The sequence below is a fragment of the Propithecus coquereli genome, unplaced genomic scaffold (genome assembly GCF_000956105.1).
Source record: "Propithecus coquereli isolate 6110/MARCELLA unplaced genomic scaffold, Pcoq_1.0 Scaffold212, whole genome shotgun sequence".
NCBI classification, from domain to species: domain Eukaryota; kingdom Metazoa; phylum Chordata; class Mammalia; order Primates; family Indriidae; genus Propithecus; species Propithecus coquereli.
Genome location: NW_012146301.1, coordinates 3,632,701 through 3,647,498, shown reverse-complemented (window position 1 = coordinate 3,647,498; position 14,798 = coordinate 3,632,701). Strand labels below are relative to the sequence as shown.

Genomic DNA, 14,798 nt, shown 5'->3' with positions numbered 1-14,798 from the left:
TAATAAAGATGTTTTCAGAGGGCCTACACACAGTCTAGGACAAATAAACATGACTCACAGGAGAATTAATGCCTCTTATAAATAGTCCTTAACTAGCAAGTGATGAGTATGTAAGAATTGTGTGTTTTACACAGGCTGCCTGGGTTTTATCCCCTGTACTGGGATGAAGCTGCAGTTGACCATAAACAGGAATTAGATTGATCACACAAATTTTATCAGCTCCCTTCCCTTTCCTACCCTGCTTAACAACTCTCCTACCACTATTTCCCTCACTTTACAAATAAGTTACTTGCAACTAAATCTTCATTTCAGGATCTGATTTCCTATAGACTCTTCCTACAGGGAGTTCTAATCTCTAGGGGCAATTATATTTTCCATTGTAAATCAAGTATCTGGTGTTCTGGTTTACACATTGGCATTCTACAAGTTAGGTTCATGGAAGTGCTTTCCCCCTGAGACACAGGCAGCTCTGTATGGACAGACAACATAAAGAGTGTGGACATGCAGAGCTGAGAATTAATCAAACATTATCACTTTGTGAGATGTCATCTCACTTACCCAGTTAACATTTGACTTCATCTAATAGATTTGTTTGCATCTTTGATTTCCTCCCCAAAGTTGGAGATAAAGAGAGATTCGTGGAGGAAAGATATATAATTTAATGCATATAGAAATGTAACAAGTTTCTATAATATTGACCATTTCAACCAAGTCACCAAAGAAGTTGGGCAAGGAGGCTCATATGAGTAAGCACAGCATGTCAGAGAGAAAAGGACAAGGATGATAAGAACAGGGACATGTATGTTGTACTTTCTAGGTGCCAGGCAGGCTTTACAGATATTGTTGTGAAAATTAAATGAGTTAATAGATGCCATGCGCTTAACAAACAAAACAGACTAAAGTCTACTGAGATATTTCTGGTAACTAATACCAGTAAGGAGAGGGTTTAACCTAAAAATGATATTGACATAATGTGAAAACAGTTTGGTGTCATGATTGGGAAAACTGTGGCATAGGGACAGATCTGTGAACTGAACATCAGAGCTCAAATCCTGGATCTGACACTTTTTAGTTATGGGACATTAACTCCCCCAACCTCAGTCAATTTTCCTTTTATGAAATGAAAAGAATAATCTCTTAGAGTGGCTGCCATGATGAAGGCGTAAGATAAACCACTCAGCACAACAGATATTTAAAAGGACGCTTTCCCTTGCCTCACAGAGAAAGGAAAGAAGAAGATATTCTTGGTTAAATTGCAAGTATTTTGTAGTTGGTTAGAGAGAGAATAGGTGGACAGATGATAGAGACAGATGTTGGATGGATGATGCCCCAGCCTTCCATAAGTAAAACATGAATTCTGTTTTTTTCCAATAACAGTGTCCAATGCATTATAATAATTATCTCAAAGCAATAGAATTATATTCTTTTAATGTGATTCTGTATCCAGTTCACTTCAATTGTACTGAAAACCTGATGGAGCTACAATCCGCAGGCATCAATCTCTACAACATGAAGTTTCAAGTCTGAAATATCAATAACAAGCATAATGTTGACCAACATTCCTTCCCCTGGATGGTGCTGAGGTCAGCATCTATTTCTGGGACTCTCATTTTTGGGGTTACCTTTGCTGACTACCCTCTATCTGCCTTATTCTTTCTCTGGACACTGTTACTTTCAGTAAGCTCTTGTTTGGGTCCGAGAGCCATTATGGAAACGGAGTGTATATCTCTTGTGATTTCGTACTTCAATTTAGAGTGTAATCTTACTACCTTTTTTTTCAAGTTTGTGGATGATACTTTCCCCAGTCAGTGCTTATTAATAAAATCATAAAAATCATGTTAAAGTGTTGACTTGTGGCAAAACAAGTCACTTATCATAACATATCACAGTACTTAGCTTAGTTTAGACTCAATGATCTTTTATTGATAGTGTACCTGGTACTTTCACAATCCCCCCCTCAAATAAAGAGTTCAAAGAAATACAAGTCATTATAAACCTAATTGTATATTGCTTTTAGGTCCAATGCTATACTGCTATTTGTTTATCTTCTTTTAAAGAGCAATTTAAAAAATACGAGTAAATAGAATAAGAAAGGCAGGTGAAGCAAGTTGCATGCAGAGAGCATGAGCCTTTGAGAAATGTTATTACCTCCACAGACCACACCATCGAGGTCCTCACAGCGGCGGTCATCACACTCGCACATCTTGCCATACACCCTGCGATCTCCTGGAGGGTAGCAAGTGCATTTGCCGCACTCGCATTTACCTGGAGAGCACAGAGACAGCACACTCATTAAGAGAGCCACAGAATCGCCAAGGCTTTCAAGGAAACAAGCATAATCTTAAACCCAAATCTCCCAGACCAGTTCTAGGCTGTGTCTGATAATAGGCAAATTACTTCTCTAATCTCGCTCAGGTAAGCTGAAGGTCAGGAACAAATGCCGAGGAGGTCGGGAGTTGAAGTGACAATCCCTGGCTCGGAAGTCACTCATATCTGCTACTCTCTTTTTGTTTCATTCACCTTTGAAGAATAAATCAGTTATGGAACTCTCTGGCTTTCTTATTCAACTTAGATTGATGATACCATTTAAAATAACTGAATAAACTATATATATATTTGATATAATTTAGCATATTGTGTTTTTTAAAATATTTTTATTTTTGAGGGTCTATCTGCCCCATGAGAAAAAAAAATTCATAAGGAACATTTCAGTGTGATATTTTAGTGATTATATGTAGCCAAGTTTATAGTTTATAGAACTCATTTTAACATGAAACATATGTCAAAGAACATGATCTAAACATCTTTGTTCTTCTTGACTTAAAATTTAAAAGTATAAATATTTCTGGAATGAATTTGGTTCATAGTTTGGGAATCCCTTAACTAGTACCATTAGGATGATTTTCATTCTTATTTTTGAACTGTAACTGTGTCAAACACTATAATTCCTTACATTACATCATTTTGTTTTCAAATACCACACATTGAATAGCATTATTACTACCACTTTACTAAATGGAGGCATATTGAAGCCAAGTAACTTTCAATGTGAATCAGCTAGAAAGGAATAGATTCAAAATTTCTATCCATTCCCATTAATGTTAAAGTTTGCACATGTAACCATTAAACCATATTGCATCTTAATATACTCATATCGCAGCATCAGGAGCCTATATGAGAAACCAAATTCTTTTGTACGAGGGATTGGTACTGGTTTGCCAGAAATTCGGTTGGGTGACAGTGCTCCAAGACATCTGTTACTCTCTGTCATTAGCCCAATCATCATAATTACACACCCACTGAAATGATCACAAGACGCTTCAGGGCTGACCCTGCAATGTTGTTAGTCATTCTGTTGCTGAACTTGTATCTTGTTAAGGAAATTCTGAGTTGGTAGATGATGGAGGAAAGAAAAATTAGTATTTAGGATCATATAATTTCAGAGCTGTAATTAAAGATAATCTAACGCAGTGACTCATAATCTTTTCTGGCAGAAGTGGTGAGGTCACAGTCCCTTTGAGAGGCTGGTGGAAGATATGGCAATACATAGTGTTGTTCTGGCTGTCCGTCAATAAATCTCTCTTTCTACTTGGAGGTATTCCTAAATTCAGCTGGAGGCAGGACCATCCCCCCACAACCACCACCACCGAAGTTAACCTCTTCTTATGCCCTGGAGGCCAGAACAGGGACACACCAGACGCTCTGGGTCAAGGCTTTGATTCTGAGGCTGAAAGCAACGGCACAGAGCCTGTGGCAGAGTGGCAAGTGCCAAAGCACAGCAGTGAGCATCCAGGAGCAGCGGAGCTGAGCCCACAGCAGCTGGCATTCAGAAGTGATGGCAGCAGGAATTGAATCTTGGCAGTGCCTTGCTTCTCCAGGTTGCTGCAGGAGCTGATTGTTCAAAGCTGCATTCTGAGCCTAAACCTTTGATAGAATCTTTTCTAAAATCCCAGTTAATGAAGTTGGTCTCTGTTGTTTGCAAACAAGAACCCTAACTAGTAGAACTCAGATCTCTCCCTGGACAAATATACAAGCACACATCTTTTTTTTTTTTTTTTTTTTTTTTTGTAAAATGTCAGGAGGATCTATGACTTCTTTCAATTTATTTAATAGAAGAGGAAACTCAAGCATACTGGGGCTAAATGATTTGTCCAAGGCCAGATAACTATATATTAGCAGTGCTAGTGATAGAACCTTGATTTTCTGAGGTCCAGCCACCTTATGATGTGCATAAACATTTATCTGCCTCATAGGTGGATGTGCAAATAATTCCAATGATGCAGACTGTGTGAAGAAAAAGACAAACTATAGGACCATCAGCAGTATGGTTCAGTATGGTTAACTATTCCTTCATGGACAGACATGGGAAACTACAATAATCAATCGCATTATTCCAAAGAGGTAAGCACTCCCAGTTACAAAGGCAGAATCTGTTTTTAAGTTTCAGGTTGTATGTATTTATGGTCATTCCCACAAGTCACTACCAACTTCGTTTCAGTCACTACTATATACCTGCAAGATATATTTCCAAACTTTCTTCAAATTCCAAAGTAAATTTCATCAAACCCATGACACTTGCAACCCCCTACTCACCTACCTTCACAAATGCAAAAGTAGCTGTACTTCGTATGTGTCCTCATGATGTTTTGAATCAATATTTGTCAAATGGATGTATTTAAACAATAATCATGTGTCAACAGTTTAGTAATATTCACACACTAGTAAGAGTTTTAATGGTAGAATGTGAATTTGAAATGGCACATCTCTCTCAGAACACAGATTCATTTTCAATTGCCTGAAGACCTCCCTTTGTGTTTCCCAAAGTTAGATCAATTAAATATGTTCCACAGCAAATGCATCATCTCTAGTCACAACCTACTCTCTTCCTGGGTCCTTTATCTGGAAGGATGTCACCATCATCCAATCTGTCACTGAATCTAAAAAAACCTGATAGCATATTTGATTCTTTCCTCTTTTACTTAACTATTCTCCTTTCAATTTGAAATTTCAAAAAATCCACTTTCTTAAACCATACATATGATTATGTAATTGCCTTGCATAAATCCTTCTGATGGCATCATGTGACCTTCAAAGCAAAGATCAAATTCCTCAGTAGAGTCCCCCACACTTGATCCTGCTCACCTTTCCAAGCATATCTCTAGCGATCACTGTGCACTCATGTTCAGAGACTGTGCTAATATGCCCTATTTCTTCTCTCTGTTGTGCACTCTACCACCTTCTCTATAAAATCTTACCCAGTGTTTAATAGCTAGCTCAGCTCTATTTTTCCCTCTGAAACCTTCCTTGCCATCCCTGTTTGGTTACCTGGGAAAATTGGGCTCCCTTTCTCTGATCCCATAGCTCTTTGTCCACACCACTAGTAGAGCACAGAATGAAAATATTATAATAGATAAGCAAATGACTAGTCTCTATCAAAAATAGTCATATCTGTCTGGTCCAGACTAATAGTGAGATTTGTATCTTGTTACCAGTCAAGTAAATTCTCCACTGATGTAATAGAAAGACACTGACATATAGATTTATTGACTTTTTTCCCAAATTAAATTGAGTCCAATCTTTTTCCTTTATTTACAAAATGATATTATTATTATTTGGATGATTATTTTAATGATTCGAAGTTATAACCATGGCCTCTCAAATGACTACCAAATTAATAATCTCATAAATAACAAAGAAGGATAACGTAAGTCTGCACTTCTAGCACTAAGTGCTATTTTATACAACATATTCAGAGAAAAATATAAAAAAAGAGATACTCAAATAAATAAAAATAAAGCAAGTAATTTGTAAGAAGACAATTCTGGAGCAAGAAGAAAAGAGGATAGAAAAAACTGTGTGAGAAGAAATTAATTCAGTCAACATCATCAATATCATCCAACCAAAATTTATCTGAAATTTACTCTATCCTAAGTTTGCCTACTTCTATTAAATTTTAATAAAGTAGATGATCTTTAGACACATACACAAATCAGTCCCATGATATTACTTTATAAATGATTACAATCCCTGTAAATTATATTTTAAAGCTCAAAAGAAGAATAATGAACTAAGGCAGATATCTAGAAGTTCTGACCAACAGTGCTTTTACTTAAACATTTCACATTTGACATGTAACTTCTGTAAAATATAGAAAAACTCTAAGTCAAGACATTGACAGAAAGCACAGTTTACAACTCTATGCACAGCTAATTATTTTAACAAATAAAATATATCTCATTTAACTTAAACCTCTTTAACTGTATACTTACCCACAATCATTAAGATATAAGATAAACAACTTTTTTCAAAGACATGCATATGTTTGCCTTAGAGTATATTTTTCTATAAAAAATAGATTAAAATTTAAAAATCCAGATTCACTTACTATGAAATATTCCTTGTATCAAATTCAACAAATATTTATTAAGAATATATTTTGTGTGGAGTATTTGAATAGATATGGGAGTGTACTGCTAAAGAAAAGTTATATTAATTCGGCAATTCCTGCTACTCTATAGAGCTTATCTAATTTCACTAAGTATTAACTACAAATAAACATGTTGGAGAAGGATTATATTACCAATGTTAACCACTTCGTTGTTCTGAGCAACATTACTGACTTCATAATTTAAAAAAAGTACTACTAGGATAAAACTAAAAGGTTAACAATAATGGTTTTATAAAATATATAGATAGGTAAAATTTCCTAAGACACTCTCTCATTTTAAACTTTGGCCCAATCTTATATATAACTATCTCAAAATCTTAAAAACATTCATTAAAATAAGGAAGCTTAAAATTTCAGAATGTCATGCATATTTTTAAACAATATTACATGCATTGATTATTTTATATGTAGAAATAATTCTTGCAATAAAATTCTGTTCTGGGTTTATCAAATAATAAGCACTTGCATATTTGTCTGAATCCATTCCAGACCTCACCTATAGATCATAGCACACTCTCACGCTAACAATAGACTGCCTTCAAAAATTATCTCAACATAATCCATGAAAAATATATTATCATATTTTTCTATATATATAGGTGACATATGGGAGAGATTAAACTTCAAAGCAGTTAAAAGAAGAAGCAGGAGAAGGAGGAGGAGGAGGAAAAGAAGGCTTAGCTAGAACTACCTCATTCTAATAGGAGAAAGCCGTGGTGGTTGTGGTTGGGGAGAGTAACACAGGAACTATGCAAAATTTAGATGAGGAAAAGAAAAGGAAAGCACCTTGTGTTGCAAAAGTACAGCTGCAAAGTTTAATTCAAAGCAAAATCAGAAAGAGTCATCCATTGTTCTCTTAACTCCACTCTTACCTAAATCATCTTTTTTTTCCCCCAATCATCTTAAAACACAGCTACTTAACAAGTACTGGCTTAGCAAGGTCTCCAGTGACCCAAATCCAGTGGCCAATTCTCTGAACCATCTTACAATAGCCTCATGGAAGCTTTCAAGGTTGACTTTCCTTTTTTTTTTTTTGGAAATACTTTCTTCTATTAGCTATCATTAGATTACCGTACTTACTGTTTCTTCTCAGATTACTTTGCTCGTTTCTCATCTTTATACAAATATCTAAACCTTAGACTGACCAAAGGCTCAGACCTCAACCTTCTTTCCTCTATATTTTCCCTAATCTCATTCAGTCCCAAGAATTCAAAAACTACCTTACCTGCTGGCCAAATATATCATTGGCCTCGGTCTATCCTCTGAAAACACAATGCTCTATAGAATTGCTTAAATAATAATTGTGATAGGTGTATATATAATAATCCATTCAAAAAATATCCAACATCATGTTTAACAGGGAGGGATCTAAGTCAGAGATGAGAGAAAGATGCTTATAATAACCATTGTTATATTTTAAGTACAATTTAATAAAAATTAGGTGGGAAAACAAAGAGCTAATGTTATTATTAGCAGCTGGTGTGTTTTTATGCCCAAGACAAAAAAAAAATGGCAAATGTATTTAAAGTAATGATATGTTGGCAAGGTGTCTGGTGATAAAATTAACATACAAAAATGAATAACTTTATATGTACCAACAGTAACCACATCTAATAAAATGGGAAATTGTTTCATGTACAAGAATATCAGAAACATAACACAAATGAATTTACACTGCCTTGCACTAAAAAGTCACATTGAAGGCTATAAGACAAGACTTATAATTTTATACAGGACATACTTTCATATTGAATAAAAAGAAATTATAGGCCGGGCGTGGTGGCTCACGCCTATAATCCTAGCTCTCTGGGAGGCCAAGGCAGGCGGATTGTTTGAGCTCAGGAGTTCGAAACCAGCCTGAGCAAGAGCGAGATCCCGTCTCTACTAAAAATAGAAAGAAATTAATTGGACAACTAAAAATACATAGAAAAAATTAGCCGGGCATGGTGGCGCATGCCTGTAATCCCAGCTACTCAGGAGGCTGAGGCAGTAGGATCGCTTGAGCCCAGGAGTTTGAGGTTGCTGTGAGTTAGGCTGATGTCACAGCACTCTAGTCCAGGCAAGAGAGTGAGACTCTGTCTCAAAAAAAAAAAAAAAGAATTGGCAATGGTTTGGAACTACAAGATGTGACTTATACAGCAGGTGGAAGTATAAATTGGTAGAGTATTTTAGAGGATTATTTGGTATTTTCTGTTAAAGTTGATATGCATAATCTAAAAACCAGCAATCCAATTCTTGGTTATGTTCCCTAGAGAACAATGTACACGTGTGCACCAGGAGATGTTCCAGAACAATCATAGCAACATTATTCCTAGCAGCCTCAAAGAAGAAATGTACCAAATACTTATAAATTATAAAATACTTACTTATAAGTTATATTCTTAAATGAGACACTACAGCAATTAAGATGAAAGAGTCACAAACACATGCAATGTCATGCCTGAATCTTAAGAACATAATGCAGAGTGCAAGAAGTCAGTCACAAAATAATATATACTCTTTGATGGTAAAATTCCAGAACAGGCAAGTCTAAACACCATAGTGCTTAGGATATGTATTATTATAATATTTAAGTGGAAAACTTTAAAGAAAGACATAGAGGTGATTACCATGAAAGTAAGAATAATGGTTACCTTTCCAGGGGAGGGAGTATGCTGGGTTCGGAGGAGTGAGAAGGGAGCTATTGAGATCCTGGCATTATTTTACTTCTGGACCTGGGAGTGTGATTACTTTAAATGATTCATAATGCTATAAATTAATATGTTATCTACTTTTCTGGGCAGAATAGATTATTCAAAAAATAAGTTTGATATAATTGGTGAGCCATGTTGCAGAAATAATCAGTTCTTTTACATAACACCCTACAACTAAATAAATTTCCAGTAGAGTCAACATTAAAATGTAAAAGTTTAAGTCATAAAATACCAGACAGAAATATAGGTTTCAGTTTTCATAACCCTTGGGTGTGAAAGAATATTCTAAACATGACACCAAAACAGAAACATAAAAAATTAATAAATTTGACCACAAAATATTCAATATTCAATAAACAACATAAGCAAGACTAAAATATAAACAATAAATGAGGACAAAATGTTTGTAAAAATAAGACAGACACGAAGTAAACACCACTGTAGGTATGAGCTCAAATAAAAATAACTAATAATAAACACCCAGAAGAAAAACAGATCACAGATAAAAATGGGTCATTTACAATGAAAATAATACACATGATCATTGTCAACAGTAAATTATTTATATCTTTTAGTAAATTTCATGGAAATTAACCACAAACTTTAAATAATTATACTTTTTTGAGAAAGTTACTATGTTCATTAAAATACTTGAAATTTCTATAATCTTTAAGTTACTAAAATTTACTTTGATATGCCTGGAAGTAACTTCATTCACAGTGTTTTGGATTTTACTCACAAGATGCTGCAAAATATATGTAAACAAAATAACATTATTTTAATGCTAGCAAAAGGAAGTAGAACTTTCATTCTACTTACAGGATAACTCAGTACAGCTAAATTGTGAGATGAAATAAAAAAGAGTAGCTTAAGACCTTTATGAAATGTAGGTTGTTACAGATTGAAAGATAAAAACTTTGTTTAGTAATTTCATTGGTTTTCTTCCTCATTAACTGCTGGAGTACAGTTATGGTAGAAATAATCACTTAACTGGGGACTGTTAGAAGAAGAAAAGTCATGAAGGACGACCAAATCCAACGAGCCCCACCATTTACAGATGTGGAAAGCAACGCTCTGAGTGAGATAATATTGACTTGCTCAAAATCACCCAGTGAACAATACATACACAGGTCATATCTCAAGGTCGCAGAACAAGGGAGGAAATGGAACGGTTGTCTCACTCCTCACCATTCATATAGCTATTGTTTGTAATTCTTGGGTGAATCTTTCTTAATGAAAATGGACAGATATCTGAAAGCCTTATGGAAAGGTGTTAATCTCTGGTAGAGGTTCATTTTCTAAAACTGGTATAAGGTTAACAATGTGGAATTGTCAAGCTGACAGTATTTGTTTCTCAGGCTATATATAATATTGTGTCCTCTCTTTCTCCTTCTCTTCCTTCTTTCCCTCCTATTCCTCTTCTTGATCCTCTACTCTTTCCCTTGCCTCTCCAACCACTCTCCCCCACCTCACGCATGTGCACACACACACACCCCTCACCTTCACTCCCTCCCTCTTTTTGCCAGGTATTTCTTTCTTCTTGATTCTTCTTTTTGCATAATATTAACCATGAAAAGTATCTCCAGCTTTAGACTGATTTCCCTTTCTCTTACTTTATTTCAACTTCTCACTTTAAGGTCTCATTTCCCCTTCAAACCAGCAGCGACTAGTGATTAGACTCTCCAGGTGGAGATGGAGAGGACAGACACTGCTGCCTCCTAACCACATGGATTAACAGGAGAGAGTCCTTGGATAGCTAATTCAGTAAACTCATTCTTCACTTAGGACCAACTGAATCTTCTCTTCTCCATTACCACCAGTAATATGGTTGTGCATTTGTGAAAGAGTGAAAATGGGGAAGTTTCAGGCACCACAGGGTGGATGCATGGACCTGAACTGTCACTGTTCAATATTGAAATCATCTCCAGAACCCATCACTGAATATGCAAGACACACACACATACACACACGCTCACATCGTTTCTACCCTATATGCTCACGTTTCAGGTATTTGGCTAGAGGATATTAACCTCCTTCAAATTGTACCACATAGAGAACTCACACGTTTGTGCTCAAGAATAGATTCAGCAGGGCTCACAGTTTTGAATGCCTGCATTACTTTGATCAGTCCCTCAGTTATTAATTCAACAGACACATTTTGAATATAACTGTGGGTTAAGTATTGTGATAGATACTGACATGAAAAATTAAAAAGGACATTTAAACACGGGGAAATAAAGGTAAAATACATGAGCACACACAACCTGCAGGGTTAGAGAAGGTTTCTGGGAAAGTTAATGTGGATTTGAGTCTTAAAGTGTCTGTTCAAATGTTAGAAAAAGAAATAAATTTTATGGCACAGATACAATTAAAAACACAGGCTCTGACTTTAAATAGGTCTGGATTTTAATTTTGGCATATCCGCAACTAAATGTGATTCCTTGGAAGAATAATTTAAACCTCATTCGTTGTGGTTGCATTATGGGAATAAAAATAATAGCAGTAACATAGGATTATTATAATTTTGTAATTCATACAAAATACACAGTCCAGGGCCTGCATATAGTAAATGCTCAACAAATACTATATATTATTATCATTACATTTTATAATAAAATATATTGGAAAAATTGGATTTTAATTACTCACATAAAATTTGTTCACTTCTTTTCTCAATACATTTTTCTATAAAAACAAAAAATAAATGTATTTCCTGATCCAGAATGAGATTATTTAAGAAGAGTACTGTATCATCAAATGCACCTGCCAGTGTGGTAACAGTGGGCACAATCTCTATAATCTTATTATTTTTCACTTTAAAAAATGGTAAAAACCACACTTGCAATACGTGCTCAATAGGTGGGGAGTAATTAGAGGCTCGCATAAAACAAAAAATTGATTAGCATTTTACTAACATAGTCCTCCTTTGCCTAAAATAATAGGTTTACCATTGCAACCTGATTGCACTAGAAAAAGTGCCTGCCAAATGCATCCTAAGTTCTCTTGAAATTTCTATGAGAAGGAATTAAATACTTGAGAACTATAATATTCTACGCCATTTCATCTAAGTACAAATATTTTTGTGAGAATAAAGTAATCTTCCTTTAGACATTTGAAGTGCAGAGGCACCTTCACCCTCCATTTCAAAACAGGCAATAAACTTCATATAATTCAAGCCACATTGACATTACGGATCAATTGCTAGCTAAGAAAAAGTTGCTCATGACTTCAAAATACAGATAAATGTCAATTCTTTATGTGTGCCTTCTTAGTACATAGAGATTACAGTAATCAATCATGGACTATGTGAAGAACTTAGACATTTAAGCAAATGCTGTACTAATATAATTTTCTAAGGTCTGCTTTAGAGTATCTAAAATTGAAAATGGAAAGGAAGCACTGAGCCTCACTCATCACTGAAGGTTTTCCAAGGCATGGAGCAAAACATCACAAAAGAAGTCATTTAGTCCTCCAAATCAGATTATCTCATGATTTCAACCTTAAGAGAGTTTCTAAAATAACAGGTAAAAGTATTCAAGATTCTTTTTTTTTCCCCTAATAAAATTCCTATAAATTAGATAGTAATACCATACTCATGTACAAATGTAACTCAGAAACTAAGTGACAGGTCCAAGGTTAAAAAGTCAGTGTATTACTGAAGTAGGAAATGTAGAGCTTAAATAATTAGCCAATGTAGCCCACTATGAAGCAGCCAATATGAATTAGAGTAAGCATTTCTTTTTTCCTACCTGGTACAACCCATTGATTGGTCATAGGGTTTCTGCACACATAAATTCTATCAAATCTTGGCTTATCTTTGGTATTGATTTGATGACCTGATTCCATTCCAGGTCATCAATAAACACATGCAACTATAATTCACCATAAAAATATGGGAAAAATGCCAAGGGACAGACACAGGCAATAAATGCCATTCACCAGTGAAAGAGAACACTGTGATTGATATAATCAGATAAACATTCCTACAGAAAGTGTTTCTTGAAGATGACTCTATTTGAGCAAAGGGGAGTAGAATGGAATTAGGCCCTAGTCACTTTGAAATTTTTTGTTTTGACACTTCAAAAATTAAAAAGTATGAGTGAATGTATCACTTCCTTAATACACATTTCAGGAGTGCTAATTAAACTGCTTTGAAATAAGTGTGGATTTTCTCCCAAATCAGGGATAATCAACAAATATATTTTACAAATTGAACATCAAAATCCATTGAAAAATACATAATATACTTTCCATCACAAACAGATTAATCTTTTAAAATTAAGGGAAAATTCAGCATAAAGCAATATTTTCTACTTATAACTTATTTTCTGCTAGTCATGTTTCTGACTCTACCAACATCAATTTCCCCAAGTCACAAAACATTAGAAAGAACACTGCATATAGATGAGTTTATATATACATAAGAATGCATGTATATATGTACATATGAATTGGAGGTGATGGAATTTCATGTGAGCAACTTATCTTCACATAGTTCATTTAAAAAAAAAAACTCTTTGTACTATTCTTAAGTCTCCTAAGTTTGAAATTATTTCAAAATAAAAAATATTTTATCACCTTAAATATATATAAGTAAAACTCTATACATAATTTATGTAACTAAATGGTATTTTTAAAAATAAAGTCATCAATAATTATGTATACACCCACCCACACATTTTACATCCAATTTTGAAAAACATATTTTAGTGTCATATTCAAGACTTAAGCAATTTTGTCTACAAAGTAGTGTCAAACATATGCAGAGATTGGGAATTGTCCAGCCCAAAATGCCGGAAACCCAATAAAAGCTTGAAGTTTAAGGCTATAGCTTTAACTTTTCCATTTTACAGCACAGTTAGCACAATCAGGATTAATAGGTAAAAGTTACAGGGAAGCAGAGTTTAATGTACTGTAATAAATAGCATTCTACCCATCAGAGTAGTCCAGAATAAAATGGACTGTCATGGTAGGGAGTAAGTTTCCCATCACTGAAGGAATTGAAGCCAAGAAGTTAATCTTTCCTAAGGGGTGAGAGTTTGTACTCTGGAGTCAGAAAAATCTAAGAGAGAATTTCATATCTATCACTTATAAGCTCTACAATCTTGGAAATTAACTAAACATTCCTATTTCAAAAAATTCAAAATTGGGAGTACCTACTTAATAACTACCTTTAAAGACGTTGAAATAGAAATCTAGTTTTTCAAATACTAAAATTTGCATTTCCTGAACACCACTGTGATATTAGATTGTGGCAAAGTGGTGGAACAGTTTTTAAAATTCAAGAAATACATAATGTAAAGAGTAAAAGACTTCCATGAATTGACCTACATATAATTCTACATTTTTATATAGTTAGAAGTAGCATATGTTTTTTCACACCTAATATGTTTCTCATTCTAATATGAACTTCCACTGTCTTTTTTTTCCGCACTGCCAACAATATGTTTCAGATAACTTATGGTTTCTACATTAAGTAATGCTATTCTTTAAAGGAAACTTATACTGACATTATTTCTCAACAAACTCCTATTGCAACTTAAAGTCCTAACATGATTTTGTCTCTATCTTTAGAAACAGTTTTTAGAGTTGCCAAAATCCAACATACAAGACTAAGAAAAAGGCTGCTAAGGTTCCAGAATTTAAGTGGCCAAGAT

General features: G+C 34.5%; 1 protein-coding gene across 1 annotated transcript in view; it reads right to left on the bottom strand.

The window, feature by feature from the left end:
- ITGBL1 (integrin, beta-like 1 (with EGF-like repeat domains)) overlaps positions 1 to 14,798 on the bottom strand; it is a 241,404-nt gene that overhangs the window by 16,168 nt on the left and 210,438 nt on the right. Inside the window, exon 7 of the mRNA XM_012644458.1 lies at positions 2,149 to 2,265. Within this exon, the coding sequence (XP_012499912.1) occupies positions 2,149 to 2,265 (117 nt within the window). The remainder of the gene's footprint in view (positions 1 to 2,148; positions 2,266 to 14,798) is intronic.